The following is a 14,872-nucleotide window of genomic DNA, read 5'->3' on the forward strand; positions in this document are numbered from 1 at the left end:
GCTCGGACCAACACCAACGGTCAGTGTTAAATTACCGTCACGTATGTAATCGTTCTCCACCCCTGGACGATCAGCGGGCTTCAGCCTGACGACCTCGGGATGCTGGTTGGTGAAGCTTGATTGATTGCTCTTCCCTTCTTATATTCACAACTCTCCTGAATCATGGCTGTAAGTGTCCGTCTTGTACCTCCTTCAACTTGTGCTAGTTTATATTTCTTCTAAATCATTGATACCACCCAGTATTTATGTTGACACGTGCGAACCAGGGAGGCAATGCCGAGAAGGGGCAGGCCTACATCGCGGCCTTGGACCAGGCGCGGAGTCAGGGCAAATGGGATGAACTCCCCGAATTGATTCGAAAGGTCACAAAACACGCACCGCAAAGGACTTGTACGCCACCGGCCCCTAGTTTCTTGATCTCAACCTAACCCAGCTGTTTCTAGGCTTAATACAGACCGCAACGGCGGAATTGCGTGTGATTGCGTATCTTCAACAAAAGTCCTCCGACGACCCATCTTCTTCCTCCCCGAATCTCGCCGAGTTGATCCCAGCCCTATTGATGACAATTGAGAACAATGACGGATCGCCACAAGAATTATTACAAGCGCAGGTCTGCTTGGGGTGGATTCATTGGGCTTTGAATGAACCTGGACTTTCGGCAGCGCGTCTCCCTAAGGATTTCGCAGCAACACTTGATAGCTTGGCCAGTGGAGGAGAGCAGCCTACTTCGTGGACCGAGGTCTGTTTAGTGAAGGGATGCTACATCAAGGGTATGTTTACTTGTTTACTTCCGGATGTAGCTAGTTCTGAATCTGACAGCAAGACAGCAACCGCACAATCTACCGCTGCAGACGTTAATGAGACACTGGAGACATTTGCGTCTCTAACTCCGTGGCTAAGCGGCGGCAAATTAGCCTCAATCACCACCCCGCAATTCCTGAAATGGTCCGAGTCACTTTTGGGCAATGGTGCTCTTTTGGCCAGCATTGAAGTGACCAAACACACAACCTATTCGGATCCTAGACATGCAGATATTGCCTTGCAATTGCTCAGGTTGTGGGTGGCTCATCCTGCTGTGAAACAGGGGGGCTCTGCTACCAACCCATCGAGTGTGGATTCCTTCAGTCTGGCTCCGCGAGCATCAGTATGGACTGCTTATTACAGGTTTCTCACAGCAGTCCTACAGGGTGGGCTTACATACACAGGCCCCAATGATGGGCCGGACCGCCCGCAACTCTGCAGTGAATTGCGCCGCGTAGAGACTATCTACGAACGCAATCTTCTCTCTGAAGTCATGTTTCCTACAGCCAGCTCGCAGAACTCTCAAGTCGAGGAATGGGTGGAGCAGGTGATCAGGAACTGGCAAGTCTTGTGTGGCCCTGAGTGGCAGGATTCGGACGTCGGCGAAGGAGGCCAGGATGCTGTTGGCCGGGGTGTTTTGGAGGTGAGTCCAACAACAGATCCCATCAAATCACATTTACTAACACTGGTTGTTCCAGATTCTGTACCGGGCAGCGACAAAGACCTACCACTCTCACTTAGTACTCCGACGTCTCTTCCATGTTCATTCTGCTTTAGCAGACTTTGACCTCGCTGTGAAAGCGCTCGATTCCTACATTGAGATTGTCACTGCGGCCAAAGAAAGGGCAGAGAAGTCTGCCGAGTCCGGGGAGCTGGAAAAGGATGAAGTGTTGCTGCAGACGCTCTCCGAAGGAGTTACATTATTGAGCTGTGTTGGCTCGTTGGAAGAGGCAGAGAAGGCCCGAGATCTGACTGAAATGATACGAGAGTATGTCGACAAGCACGATACGCCTCCCACAAACGGTCAGGTCAATGGCAATTCTACCAACTTGCCAAACATCCCTCCGTCCGTTCTGGCCTCCTCCTACCGAGCTGTCGGCGTTGGACTTGCGTGCTGGGCAAGCTGGACTCCTGTGAATGAATCGCGCGATGAAATCAGAGCTGATGCGATTGAATACCTCGAAAAGAGTCTTGCTCCAGAATTGGGAGATAGCTCAAGCTACTCCTCACTTTACACCTTAGGCCTTGTCTTGGCCGAGAACAGAGATTTGGACACTGCAATTGACTATGTCAAGTCAGCTCTGACGCCAAGCAGTTCGTCTACTGCGGTATCTGATGATCTTTCCAAAGAACGTGACTTGGTATCTCTGTGGCATCTGCTTGCGCTGCTGCTGAGTGCGAAGCAAGAGTTTGAGATTGCCGGGCGTTCATGTGAGGCTGCATTCGAGCAGTTCCCCCGAGAATTATTCTCGAAGAGTCATCGGGAACGGCGCTCACCGAGGCATTCGCAAAACCTCAACCAGCGCCCGCTTGTCAGCAGATTGCAAAGTAGAGAAAAAGAACGCATCGTCCAAACCCGCATTACACAGCTTGCGTTCATCGAGCTCCTAGAAGGGCCTGAAGCTGCTGTCAACCACAGCACACAATTACTGAGCCTTTTTGCCACTCTTTTCCAGGATCTGAACCTCGAGTCTGGACAGACCAAATCCAAGGCAGACCACCTAGTACCACCGAAGAGCTCTGCCGGAACCACCAAGAGCTTCCGTGGAAGTATTTTCGCCCGAAACAGAACGACACAGTTACCAGATCGCCGTGCTGATCAGAGTAATGGTTCAGATGCCATCATCCCACCCACCCCAGCTATTCCCAATGGTCATGTGACGGATGCCCCGTCAATCCAAGTCACGGATGAAGACCCCCACAGCCGCCAGGGAAGACCGCCCACGATCGGGAGGGCAGACTCCAAGAAACTGAAAAAGCGAAGTCCAAGCTTCCATAAAAACGAGAGGCCGCGTGTTGAAGAGCCCCCGCTTCCTAATGGGGGTGAAACATCCGCGGAAATGGTCGGCGTTGCATTTTCTGGCAACAAATCACCAGAGTCCGCCATCCTTCCTAACAATGGCAAACAGCCATTGCCGGCCATGGCACACAACATGAATTATAAAGAACAAGCCCCGCCTGCCGGCCATGAGGAACAGCCCCCTAAGCAGGATATCCGGCTCCCAATCGGTCACCGTTTCGACTCTCCCACAAGCGCCGTCACAAAGTTCTCTCTAGTTCAATCACAGAAGCACGCCTTAGGTCTTCTCGTTAAAATCTGGCTTGTTATAGCTGGTCTTTATCGCCGAGCGTCTCTATTCGACGATGCCCGTGAAGCTTGCGAAGAAGCTTCGAAACAAGCCGCGCGAGTAGAAGCACTTGTTGCGTCACAGGAATCCTCGGCTCGTTCTTTTAGCAAGCGTGGCTGGGGTGCTTCAAAGAGCTCCGAGGAGCTCTGGGCTGATGTCTACGCGGAACAGGGTCTCTTGTCTCAGGCTCGGTCGAACCCCCATCAGGCCATCAGGCACTTCGAGGAAGCGCTGCTGCGCTACCAAGATCACCCAACGGCAACCATTGGACTCGCCAATCTTCTCTTGGACATTTGGGACCAGAAATTGACCCCAGAGCCATTGAACTCCGACGTGGACCTTAACGTCTCACGTCTGTCATTATTGTCAGAGACCCCCAACCCCCAGTCCGCTAAGGCTATCTCAACCGACGATCTCAAGGTATCAAACGAGACCGAAAATGCGGGCCCCGAAGATCCCCCTCTATCTGCACAAGATGTCGAGCCAAAGCAACTGCACCGTCTCGCGGCCCGAGATCGCGCCTATGGGCTTCTTTCGGCGTTGACAAAACTCGGGAGCTCCTGGGACAACTCCGAGGCATGGTATGCTTTGTCGAGAGCATATGAGGCTGGTGAGCAGGTCGAGAGGCTGAAAGAAGTGCTTTGGTGGTGCATTGAACTGGAGGATCGACGGCCAATCCGGCACTGGTCTAATATCGGCTCTGGTGTCTATGTCCTGTAATTAAGGCAAAAACAATCCTGTATCTTCTTGTAACTATCTACTTCATTTGCCCCCCTCTAGCAACAGACTTTTTTCTTTTCAATGAGATACCTTTTTTATACGATGAGGGCTATCACTACAATTCTCATTGAGGCGCAATCTTGAACGGACTTTCTTCGTAAAAAAATAAGCACTACTGGCAAAACGACTTTATATACATTTCCCAAATCGACAAATGAGTTGCCAATGGGCTGAAAAGGGAGAACGAGATCAGTTAAACAGCAAGACAAGTGGATTGATTCTGCTACTGCAAATAAATCTACCGCGGAGCAGCGGTGGGAGTCCAGGCAGTGATCTTGGGCCGGGTGCTAGAGTAGCGTTAGTCGATACATGGGAAAGAGTAAAATATCGCACACAGAAACATTGCACGTACGTGGAGTAAGTCTTGAATGCAGCGCGGCTCAGAGTTGGGTTGGCGCGGTGGTCAGACAGCTCCCAGGGACGGAAACCGGACTGCATGATCTTGTCGGCGGTTGGGGGCCCGTCAACGAGGTAGGAGATCCAGGCGTGCCTTATATATAATTAGTTACACATCATCTCAGGTGCAGTGTTAACCCCGTGTTTCGAGAGAAGCTCTTACCAGCCAGGCTCAATGTGGGATGCGTCGTATTCGGCCTCCTTGTAGTCGACCCATCGTGTTCGGACTAAACGGGGAAGTACCATTAGAACTTCATGTCTCCATGCGATAATATGAGCTGAAGGGTCTTCTTACGAGGCAATTCCTCCAGGTTCTCGAAGTATTTGTTGCCGAAGCGGTCGGTTCCGATCAGAGTTCCGGCCTTGGTATCACCTGTAAGAGAGTGTATTGTTAGTCAACTGCCGGGGAGACATCGATAGAGTGGGCACTGTACCAATGTTCTATATCACAGCGAATAGGGACTTAGGTTAGTCTCAAGCTCATTCAATTGATCTGCTGTTCCGGGAGAGGGCGTCCGTAACCGACCTGCATCTGGTGGGCGGCATCCTGTAGAAACGTGTTAGCACCTGAGTTGGTATAGATAATAGATCTCAGTTATACGAACCTTGAAGCCGACCCGGCGAAGGTTGCGCAGCGTCCTCACAATAGTCGACATCTTTGCTGGTATATTGTGCTAGAGCGAATGGGATGCGAGAGATTGGCGATTTGAGGTTGCAGGAGGGCGGTGTGTTTGCATTGTTTGCACCCTGCTCTACGGAATATCCCGATTCAGAAAACCCTCGACCTTGGAGATTCAAACATGTTCGGTCGCATTAGAGGGCAAACGCTTCGTTGCGCTGGGCGTCGCCCTGTCGCGCGTCGGAGACTGTGTGCTCGCCAATTCTCTGCGCATACGGGTACAGGAGCTACGACTGCAGCATCCGCTCCTTCACCTCTAGCAGGAATCACCGCGGAGCTAGACCGCATTGCTCCCCGATTCGAGGTGCCTGCGTCTCAGATTCATATTATTGACTCTCCGGCCAATTTCTACTCTACATTGAAGGTGTGCTCTGTCCTGTTGGTCTTCTCCAAATAATTTGGAATTAACTCCCAGTTCCGCAGAATAAAATTCGCAATGCCCGGCGGCGCATTTACCTCTCTACATTGTACATCGGCAAGACAGAACACGATCTTGTCGACACCTTGAGCCAGGCTCTCCGCGGTAACCCGGATCTCAAAGTTTCTATCCTCACGGATGCTTTGCGCGGCACACGAGAGACCCCGAATCCCTCATGCGCATCGCTCCTTTGTTCGCTGGTTGAAGAGTACGGACCTGAACGAGTCGAGATTCGGATGTTCCATACTCCCAATTTGACGGGTCTAAAAAAGAAGTGGATACCTGCCCGCATCAACGAGGGCTGGGGCTTGCAGCATATGAAGTTGTACGGGATAGACGACGAGATCATTCTATCGGGGTATGTTATCTGCGGACCAGCACAAACGTAGGATATTAACATATTTTGCAGTGCAAACCTATCCGAGGAATACTTCACCAGCCGCCTAGATCGATACCATGTGTTCGACTCCAAGGTACTGACCGAATATTACGCTGGAATTCACCATGCAATCTGCAGTCTGAGCTTCCAGGTGCTGCCAGACCCTCAAAACAAATCCAGCTATATTTTGGACTGGCCTTCCACAAATAAAGCCCCCTCACCTCTTGACGATCCTGAAAAGTTTATTGCATATTCTTCGGCGTTCCTGAGCCCGATCATTCAGGCTTCCAACAACAAACCTGCACTTCCCTCCTCATCAAGTCAAACCTACGTCTACCCTGTGTCGCAGTTTACTTCTCTCATGCAACCTAATGACACATCTACCGAATACCCTGCCGTGACGACCATCCTCCATCTCCTGTCAAGCTCATCGGTCTTTGCCGGTGCCCGTTGGCTCTTCACAGCAGGTTACTTCAACATGCACCCTGTCTTTTCCTCCCTCCTAATTTCCAGTACAACCACCGCCTCGAAGACTCCTACCACCACTAAAGGTACCGTTCTGACGGCCTCACCATGGGCGAATGGATTCTTTGGCTCCTCTGGAATCTCGGGAATGCTACCAGCCGCATACACGCATCTCTCTGCCCGCTTCCTTGATCGCGTCGCCGACGCACACGCCACGGAATCTATTCAATTGAAGGAGTGGCGTAAGGGCACTGTTGGTACGCCAGGCGGATGGACCTACCATGCCAAGGGTCTGTGGATTACACTGCCGCGCGAGCAACACCCCAGCCTCACCTGCGTCGGTAGCAGTAACTACACAAAGCGCAGCTACAGTCTAGACCTTGAGTCCGGTGCGGTGGTCGTCACGAACGATCCTAACCTCAAGCAGAAGCTGGGTGAAGAGACGGAGCGGCTTCAAAAAGATGCCAGCCCTATCTCGAGAGATGACCTGATGCGAACGGAAAGGCGAGTCGGATGGAATGTGAGACTTTCCATGTGGATTGTGGAGAAGGTTGGCGGCGCCTTCTAATCCTCTTCTTGGTCTTTTGTATAAATATCACTTTGAAAATAATAGAACCTGTAATATATCGAGGTATAGATTGATGTGATGGCCGAGGCTATCACACCATCCGAGAATATCATCTGAGTCATACACTATGAGTCCATCTCTCCTATTTAGATTACGCCAAACCCCCACTAGAATAAGCACGACCTGAAATACCTCCATGTCTATCCAAGAAATTGATTCAAAATCCTGGTTCGGCTTCGATCTGGATGACACGCTCCACGAATTCCGACGAGCCTCGGCCAATGCCTCAGTCTGCGTCTTTGAAACAATCCACGCATCAAACAACAACTTCAGCATAGAGATCCTCAGAAACACATACCAAGATATCCTACGCAGTGCAACCGCAAATGCCTTCACAGATGGCAGAACCTCAAGCGAATACCGGCGCGAACGGTTCGGGCGTCTTCTCCAAGCGCACGAGCTCATTGATGATTCTCTGTTGGATCGTCTGTTAGAGGTATATCGAGACTCTCTACGCGAGAACTTGACTCTCAAGGGAGGTGCATTGCATCTTTTGCAGACTTTGCAAGGGCTAGAGAAGAAAGTCATTGTCATTACTGAGGGCCCGGCAGATGCGCAGGAGTGGACGGTCCAGGAACTCGGGATACGGTCTTACATCGATGTCCTTGTGACGACGAACGAGGTCGGAAAGTCTAAGGTGGATGGGCTGTTTGGTATTGTGCTGGAGAAATATGGTATCGCCGCTGAAGATATTGTATACTTCGGTGATAATGGGATTCGCGATGTTCAGGCTGCGCGGCAGGAGGGGATAATGGCTGTTCTTTATGATGAAAAAGAGCAGTCTCGGTTGAATGATGCCAGTGGATTACGAGTAAATTCGTGGGCTGTTATAGAAAAGGTACTCGTCCATGGAGAGTAAGGATATACAATAGAGCATCGAGACATAAACATAACTTTTGGTCTAGCCATCAAGAGATATCAACCCTAACGCACAGGAATGCCGTAATAAAATAAGTAATAAAAAGCCAAACGCCATGTCATGACTGGGGATTCCCGTCGTCTCATATGCAGTGCAAATCTTCATCTAAGCTCTTCCGGGCACTTTGGCCTTCTCGGGTCGGACTCGAGCTGGGCCGAGACCGGATCGCACCTCGTCGAGCATTCTGATTCCAATGGCCTCGTTACCGTTCCGGCCACGCTTGTGCTTGGCGCCGTGTCGCTTGGCCTGTCCACTGGTGTTGGGGTCCCAGCTGGAGAGGAAGTCGTCCATGACGTTGTTAAAGGTGCTGCGGCTGTGCACGGCTTCGCCGTTACCATCGACCAGACTGGGGGCCTGGGATGATGCGGTGGACATGTCCGTCATGCCAGTTGCGCCTGTCATTCCGCTGATCATTGACATGCTGTCATCGTATTCATCTTCCTCGTCAAGAGAGTAAAGCTGCTCAACTTTGTCAAATCGGTCGTCGAGGAGACGGTGGCCGGCAGTACGAGCCAAAGCGGACGACGTCATCGAGTACGCAGACGGGTTGGTCAGAGCACCCTTGCGCTTCTTCCGGCGAATCGGCGTTCCGCCAGCAGTGAAGACGGTCGATGCCATCGTCTGTGAAGCTGCGATTGTAGGTGCAGCCGGTGCGGGAGCATTGCCGGCCTTGGCATCTTTCTTGAACTTGGCAAACTCGTTCATCCAACTCTGGTCAGTGGGCTCCATATCGGGAGCCGGCTCATCGTGTTCAGGCATCTCGCCGGGTTCCATTGGTGGCTTCGCAGGCCCCTCTGTATCCATTGAGCGATGAGCCTCGGTGCTGTCCGGCTGTACGGGCGCTTTCTCCGTAGCATCCGACTCCCATCCATCATCTTCGACATCGTGGTCGAACAGAGAATCCTCCCAGTCGCCCTCGTCTAATTCCTCCGCATTGGCTGTTAATTCGCCAAAGATTCCGTCAGCGTCGCCCTCCTCCACGAAGGCTTCATCCTCCAGCGCCTCCAATGCCTCTCGCAGGCGTGGGTCCATGTCAGGCTTGAACCCAGCAATTGCGTCAGGGACGTTCTGCTGGTCCTGATAGGTTGGCTTGCGGACAAAGGACGAAGCAGTTGAGCGCATATCGCCATATTGGGAGCCATGAAGACTGGGACCAGTAGAGGCGCCCTGGCCGTAGGTATCTTTATCCACGAGTGAAACCTGTCGCAGCGCATCTTCCAGCTTCATTCCTCGACCAGCCCTGCCCTTGGCCTTCTCATTCTTGGCTTCGACGAAGTACGCATCTCCGGTGCCGCTTCCCAGCTCGCGGAGATGTTGCATGTAATCGTAGCTGGAGTCATCGTAATAGACACCGTAGTTGGCAGCCTCGCCCTCATTTTCGCGAGCACTGTCGCCGTATTCGGTTCGGAGATCAGACAAATTTGGCAACTTCTTCGATGTGGTCGATGCGGGCGCAGGTGCGGGACCTCCGACCTGGTACAGGAAACGGTCATCCGCACTGGTATCGTGGATCAACGGATCATTTTGAGACCGGTGAAAGAGTTGGAACTTGCTCGCGTTCTTCTTGTCACTGGGGACATGTCAGCTTTGGCGCCATAATCATCACTATGCAATACGTACATCCACTGTTTGGGCGGCATCTTTGGTTTTGGTCAAAGTTTTTGGTATCACAGGAAAAAAAGGAAAAAGTGGGATTGATAGGGTCACGTGTAGCTTATCGCCCCTCGTTCTCCGGGGTCCTCAAAATCTTCGAACTGTACGGAGTATACGATGTATGATGTGTAATGGGGGTTTCTATTCAAGTTCCACTCTATTTCGTGTAATTTTGATTTGACTCATTGTGCAACTTCGCTTGGAGACTTGGGTATTCATTGGGCTCGGCGCTTTGAGGCCCGCATCCATAGTACTACTTAGTCACATATTGGACCATAAGCCCTAGTTATAGATCGTATTGCGATCCATATATGGCTTTAAATATTGTATATTTCTAAATTTACACCCATATAACATGAATAAAACGATAAAAACCTGTAAAAAGTACACAACCATGGCCATATATACTTGCCTGGAGGGCTCTGGCCTGCGGGTCTGGCGGATAGAGGGGGCTGAGTCAGCGTTATCTTATCCGTCTGAATAATCCAAAATTCCCTTTTTCAGGTGGGGGTTGTGCCTCTCGACTTGATTTTTTACTTCCTACAACTTTTTTCAATTTTAGGGAATCGAAAGTCATCGCCATCATGGTTTTGGCTAAATCCAAGAAATCCGTGGGACTGGGTGCCAGTCTCATGAACGATCGGTTCGGAAAGGGCAAAGCATCCGCTCAGAAGAAGGTCTCTCACAACAATGCCATCCAGCGTACGGGTGTCAACGGTGAAACCTACGTCACCAACGAGGCAAAGGAGGCATCATGGGTCAAGATGCGCAGTATCACCGAGCAGGCCGCGCTCGACGAATTCCTGAGTACCGCCGAACTGGCCGGAACCGATTTTACCGCTGAAAAAATCAACAACGTCAAGATCATCCACTCCGATCAGAAGAACCCCTTCCTTCTCACTCCTACCGAAGAGAGGAAGGCTTTCATTAAGCACCAGAAGAACAAGGACCGCCTCACTGTTCCCCGACGACCCAAGTGGGACCAGTCCACAACCCGAAATGAACTTGAAACGATGGAGAAACAAAGTCTGTTGGACTGGCGACGAGGACTGGCCGAGCTCATTGAGAACCACGATCTGCTGATGACCCCATTCGAGCGCAACTTGGAGGTCTGGCGCCAGTTGTGGCGTGTTATTGAGCGGTCCGATCTTATTGTGCAGATTGTCGATGCGCGAAACCCGTTGCAGTTCCGTTCGGAGGATCTGGAGAGTTACGTCAAGGAGATTGATCCACGGAAGCAGAACTTGCTGTTGGTCAACAAGGCCGATATGTTGAGTCTGAAGCAAAGAGAAGCCTGGGCTGAGTACTTCGAGAAGAACAACATCAACTTCCGTTTCTTCTCTGCTCACCTCGCCAAAGAGAAGAACGAGGCCCTCGCTTTGCAGGAGGAACAAGAAAATGACTCCGATGATGAACTTGCTCAGTCAGTACAAAAGATCACCACAGAAGATGATGAATACAAGAAGGCGGAGATTGCGGAGGAAGAGAGGGCTAAGCTTGCCGACCCCGAGCGCTCGCTTGGGCCACACATTCTGGACACTGAAGAACTGGAAGAGCTTTTCCTGGCCAACTCCCCAGAATCACTACCACAAGATGACGAGTCTGGCGAGACCAAGCGTAAGACCACAATCGGTCTGGTCGGTTACCCCAACGTGGGTAAGTCCAGTACCATCAACGCCCTTCTCGGTGCGAAGAAGGTGTCTGTCTCTGCCACACCCGGTAAGACCAAGCATTTCCAGACTCTCTACCTCTCCCCCGAGATTATGCTTTGCGATTGTCCCGGTCTCGTGTTCCCCAACTTCGCCACCACCAAGGCCGAGTTGGTCGTCAACGGTGTGCTGCCCATCGATCAGCAGCGTGAGTTCACCGGTCCCGCCGGTATTGTCGCCAAGCGTATCCCCAAGCACTTCATTGAGCAAGTGTACGGTGTGAAGCTCAGAATGCGGCCCGTCGAAGAGGGCGGCACTGGAATCCCCACCGCCAGCGAGATTCTGCGTGCCTATGCTCGCGCCCGTGGTTTCTCCACTCAGGGTATCGGTCAGCCCGACGAGTCTCGTGCTGCACGATACGTTCTGAAGGATTATGTCAACGGCAAGCTTCTCTGGGTCAACCCTCCCCCAGTCCCCGAGGACGAAACTCCAATCGACACCGTCGAGTTCAACAGTGACCTATACGATCTCGCCCATCTTCCCGAGAGACGCCGAGCTCAGCTCACACAAGCCAAGATCGGAAAGCACTCCGCAGTTGCAGAGATCCCTGCAGTCCCTGCAGAGTCCGCCGCCGACGTCGATTTGGAGAACCCCTCTGAGGCAGCCAAGATCTCTGTCGAGCCAGAGCTTGGTCGTACCTCCCGCAACCTTGATACAGGCTTTTTCGGCTCAGAAACCGGTCCCTCTGCCGGCCGTCTGACCCTCCCCTTCCAGTCTCGATACACCCAACAGGGCCAGGAGATGCGCAAGGCACCAACAGGCCGTAAGGAGCGCATGATGGTTGCTCTTGAGCGTGGCGTGGATGTCTCTGAGGTGAAGGGCAACAACAGCTCAAAGAAGCACTTCAAGGCAAACAAGCGTCTGGCCAAGGGCAAGCGTAACAACCCTGAGGATGACGACTACTAAAAAAAGTGATTTTCTTTATATTTTCCTTTGTTGCATTGTTGCCTGCGCTCGCGGGCGAGTCGGGGGAGATCATGCCGCTCTCCCTCTGCTCTACGAGGTATCATTCTTGGGCTCATGGGTCTTGGGGTGAATGAATTGATAAATGGTCCTACATATGGGATTTTTCATGTCATGTCGGGATTGAATGTTTATGTCCATGTTCATGCTCATGTTTTGTTGAGGAATCATCTTTTTGGCGTTCGGTTTTTTACGAGTTGAATAACGATTTATACCAGTCATTCATTCACTTGATTCTATATCACTTCTCTTCTACCGTAAGACCATCAAGTGCGACATAAGAGACTTTAATACCAAAAGCCAAGTAAAAACGGAGCAATGTTCATGCATTCTTATTTAACCGAACCAAGCAGCAGACTATATCATAAAATATCTCTAAATCCTTTCAAAGATGGCTCTTAGGCTTGAACCCAGAAGCAGCAAGCAGGCGATCAGACTCCTCACGCTGCCAGTTCAACTTAGCAGTAACCGCATCCTTGCGAGACTTGTTCTCGCGCTTACCCAACTGCTGCAAGTGAACCTCATCAGGACCATCCGCAATACGCAGAGTACGAATACCAGCCCACAGATACGCAAGCGGGGTATCCTGACAAACACCAGCAGCACCATAAGCTTGAACAGCACGATCAATGATAGTAAGCGCAGTCTGAGGAACGAGAACCTTAGCCTGAGCGATCTCCTTCAGCGCGCTCTTAGCATCACCCTGATCGATCTTGATAGCAGCATTCAAGACAACGAAACGGGCAGCATCGACCTCAATCCGCGACTTGGCAATCCACTCAAGGATAACGCCGTGCGCAACTAAAGGCTTGCCGAAGGTCATCTTGCGCTCGTCGTTGACGCGGGCAATCAACCACTCGAGAGCGCGCTCGGCTGCTCCAATCGCACGCATGGCGTGGTGGATGCGACCGGGTCCGAGACGGCCCTGGATGATCTCGAAGCCGCGGCCCTCGCCGAGGACCATGTTTGCTGCAGGGACGCGCACGTCCTTGAATGTGATGTGGCCGTGGCCGTGGGGAGCATCGTCGTATCCGTATACTGTCAACATGCGGTGCACTGTGATGCCTGGGAGTCCGGCTGGGACGAGGATGACGGATTGCTGCTTGTAGGTGTCGGGGTTTGTGGGGTCGGTCTTGCCCATTACCAGGTAGACTGCGCAGCGGGGATCGCCGGCGCCGGAGGACCACCATTTCTGTAGATTGGTTGTTAGAGGTTGTTTAGGACAAGAAGTGGTTCCATAGGGATGGGAGAGGTACATACCGAGCCATTTAGGACGTATTCGTTGCCCTCGCGGCGGATGTTAAGCTCAATATTTGTGGCATCGCTAGATGCGACGTCTGGCTCGGTCATGAGGAAAGCAGAGCGGATCTTGCCCTCCAGCAAGGGCGCAAGCCACTGCTTCTTTTGTGCGTCATTGCCGTACTTGGCGAACACTTCCATGTTGCCGGTATCTGGGGCGGCATTGTTGGTAGCCTGGTGATAAGTATGATAGTCAGCGATCAATCACATCAATTTGTAGGACGTCTCCAGCGAGTAAAGCAATGCGCCAGATGAAGAATAGAATAACCCACCTCCGAGGCAACCTTGCTCTTGCCGAGCAACTCGGCCATCAATCCATATTCCAAGTTTGAGAATCCAGCGCCCTGAGTGAAGTGGTTCTTAGGCAGGAACATGTTCCAGAGACCGAGCTTCTTGGCCTTCTCCTTCAGGCCCTCCAAGACGGCGGGGGTGGTGGTCCATCGCTTCTCGCCTTCGCCGAGCTGGGCTGCGAAGACGGTATCGGCGGGGATGCAGTCTTTTTCAACGAATTCCTCGACCTGGGGGCATGTTAGCACTAAATATAAAATGAAAACGTGAACTCGGAGGTTCTTGGTGGTTCCTGTTCTGGGGTAAGGTATTGGGGATGAGTTACCAAGTCAAGGGTCCGCTTGGCCTGTTCGCTAACGAACGGCTGGGCAATGGGTGGGATACGGGAAGAGGCGGACATTTTGGATGTGAAGAATGATTAATGTAAAATATCCGAAGATCAGAATATACGGGGGATATAAAGGAAATATAGAGAGAGGAGGTCAGCCCATCGCAGAATTGCGGAGAAGGTGGAGAAGCCGACGGATTTTGGCCAGGTGCCTCGGCTGAGGCCAACGACTAACCGGAGCATTTGGAGATGGCAGGTTCACGACACATTTCAGCTAAATCGGCCACATCTCCGAAACCTACATTTACAATTATGGAAACTATATGCAGGACTAATATTATTGCTAATACTGGATCATTGTTCGCTAGTTATCACTTTGTATAACTCTAGATCTAGCTAAAAGCTGGTCATGCCAAGGTACTACAAGAAAAAAGCAAAGACATCAGCAACCATTTCAGGGAGAGAAATAAAAAGCGGGCAAATCAAAAGAAGCCAGAAAGATAGCTCCGAGTCCTACATCAAGTTCTTTCCGAAAATGACAGTCATTCAGATATACCGAGGTCTGTATATAGGAAATTGACCGAGGAGCCATAACATGGTTAGTAGCCTGGAGGAATAGTACCCTACGTATAGCTATCCCAAAATATAAAAGTCCTAACCAAAGAAAAGGTTTGATTGCATGGATTCCAATGTGCTCCATGAGATATCCCAATTACAGTTCCATCCATCCCATACCCCGTACACACAAAAAAAAAAAGAAGGCATTGCAGGTCATCACAAAAAGAAGAAGAAAAAAAAACATATAGAAAGAAGAATCCC

General features: G+C 51.3%; 7 protein-coding genes across 7 annotated transcripts; 4 read left to right on the forward strand and 3 right to left on the reverse strand.

The window, feature by feature from the left end:
• Positions 1-161: 161 nt before the first annotated feature.
• N7455_010981 (uncharacterized protein) lies at positions 162-3,869 on the forward strand (the record flags this gene model as incomplete). The annotated part of the gene is made up of 4 exons (XM_065606558.1): positions 162-390; positions 444-770; positions 828-1,444; positions 1,500-3,869. Exons 1-4 carry the CDS (start codon positions 246-248, stop codon positions 3,867-3,869), a joined length of 3,459 nt encoding a protein of 1,152 aa, XP_065460521.1. The 5' UTR covers positions 162-245.
• A 298-nt stretch (positions 3,870-4,167) lies between these two features.
• N7455_010982 (complex I NDUFA12 subunit family protein) lies at positions 4,168-4,981 on the reverse strand (the record flags this gene model as incomplete). Its single annotated transcript, XM_040960065.1, has 7 exons — positions 4,168-4,216; positions 4,282-4,419; positions 4,489-4,552; positions 4,621-4,698; positions 4,760-4,766; positions 4,852-4,872; positions 4,931-4,981. 7 exons carry the CDS (start codon positions 4,979-4,981, stop codon positions 4,168-4,170), a joined length of 408 nt encoding a protein of 135 aa, XP_040809499.1.
• Positions 4,982-5,125: 144 nt separating this feature from the next.
• On the forward strand, positions 5,126-6,834 carry N7455_010983 (CDP-diacylglycerol--glycerol-3-phosphate 3-phosphatidyltransferase; the record flags this gene model as incomplete). Its single annotated transcript, XM_040960062.2, has 3 exons — positions 5,126-5,368; positions 5,428-5,780; positions 5,832-6,834. The coding sequence occupies 3 exons, from the start codon at positions 5,126-5,128 to the stop codon at positions 6,832-6,834; spliced, it is 1,599 nt and encodes a 532-aa protein (XP_040809437.2).
• Positions 6,835-7,030: 196 nt separating this feature from the next.
• Positions 7,031-7,753, forward strand: N7455_010984 (HAD family hydrolase; the record flags this gene model as incomplete). Its single annotated transcript, XM_040960099.2, has 1 exon — positions 7,031-7,753. The coding sequence occupies one exon, from the start codon at positions 7,031-7,033 to the stop codon at positions 7,751-7,753; it is 723 nt and encodes a 240-aa protein (XP_040809500.2).
• A 165-nt stretch (positions 7,754-7,918) lies between these two features.
• On the reverse strand, positions 7,919-9,453 carry N7455_010985 (ribosome biogenesis protein LTV1; the record flags this gene model as incomplete). Its single annotated transcript, XM_040960095.2, has 2 exons — positions 7,919-9,383; positions 9,434-9,453. 2 exons carry the CDS (start codon positions 9,451-9,453, stop codon positions 7,919-7,921), a joined length of 1,485 nt encoding a protein of 494 aa, XP_040809487.1.
• Positions 9,454-10,050: 597 nt separating this feature from the next.
• Positions 10,051-12,081, forward strand: N7455_010986 (ribosome biogenesis GTPase LSG1; the record flags this gene model as incomplete). Its single annotated transcript, XM_040960113.2, has 1 exon — positions 10,051-12,081. The coding sequence occupies one exon, from the start codon at positions 10,051-10,053 to the stop codon at positions 12,079-12,081; it is 2,031 nt and encodes a 676-aa protein (XP_040809503.1).
• Positions 12,082-12,443: 362 nt separating this feature from the next.
• Positions 12,444-14,214, reverse strand: N7455_010987 (uncharacterized protein). Its single transcript, XM_040960045.2, has 4 exons — positions 14,051-14,214; positions 13,710-13,955; positions 13,399-13,611; positions 12,444-13,330 (listed from the first exon to the last, which is right to left on the reverse strand). The coding sequence occupies exons 1-4, from the start codon at positions 14,123-14,125 to the stop codon at positions 12,524-12,526; spliced, it is 1,341 nt and encodes a 446-aa protein (XP_040809504.1). The 5' UTR covers positions 14,126-14,214; the 3' UTR covers positions 12,444-12,523.
• Between the last annotated feature and the right edge of the window lie 658 nt (positions 14,215-14,872).

The sequence above is a fragment of the Penicillium solitum genome (assembly GCF_028829755.1).
Source record: "Penicillium solitum strain IBT 25940 chromosome Unknown utg000008l_segment0_segment0, whole genome shotgun sequence".
Classification (NCBI taxonomy): Eukaryota; Fungi; Ascomycota; class Eurotiomycetes; order Eurotiales; family Aspergillaceae; genus Penicillium; species Penicillium solitum.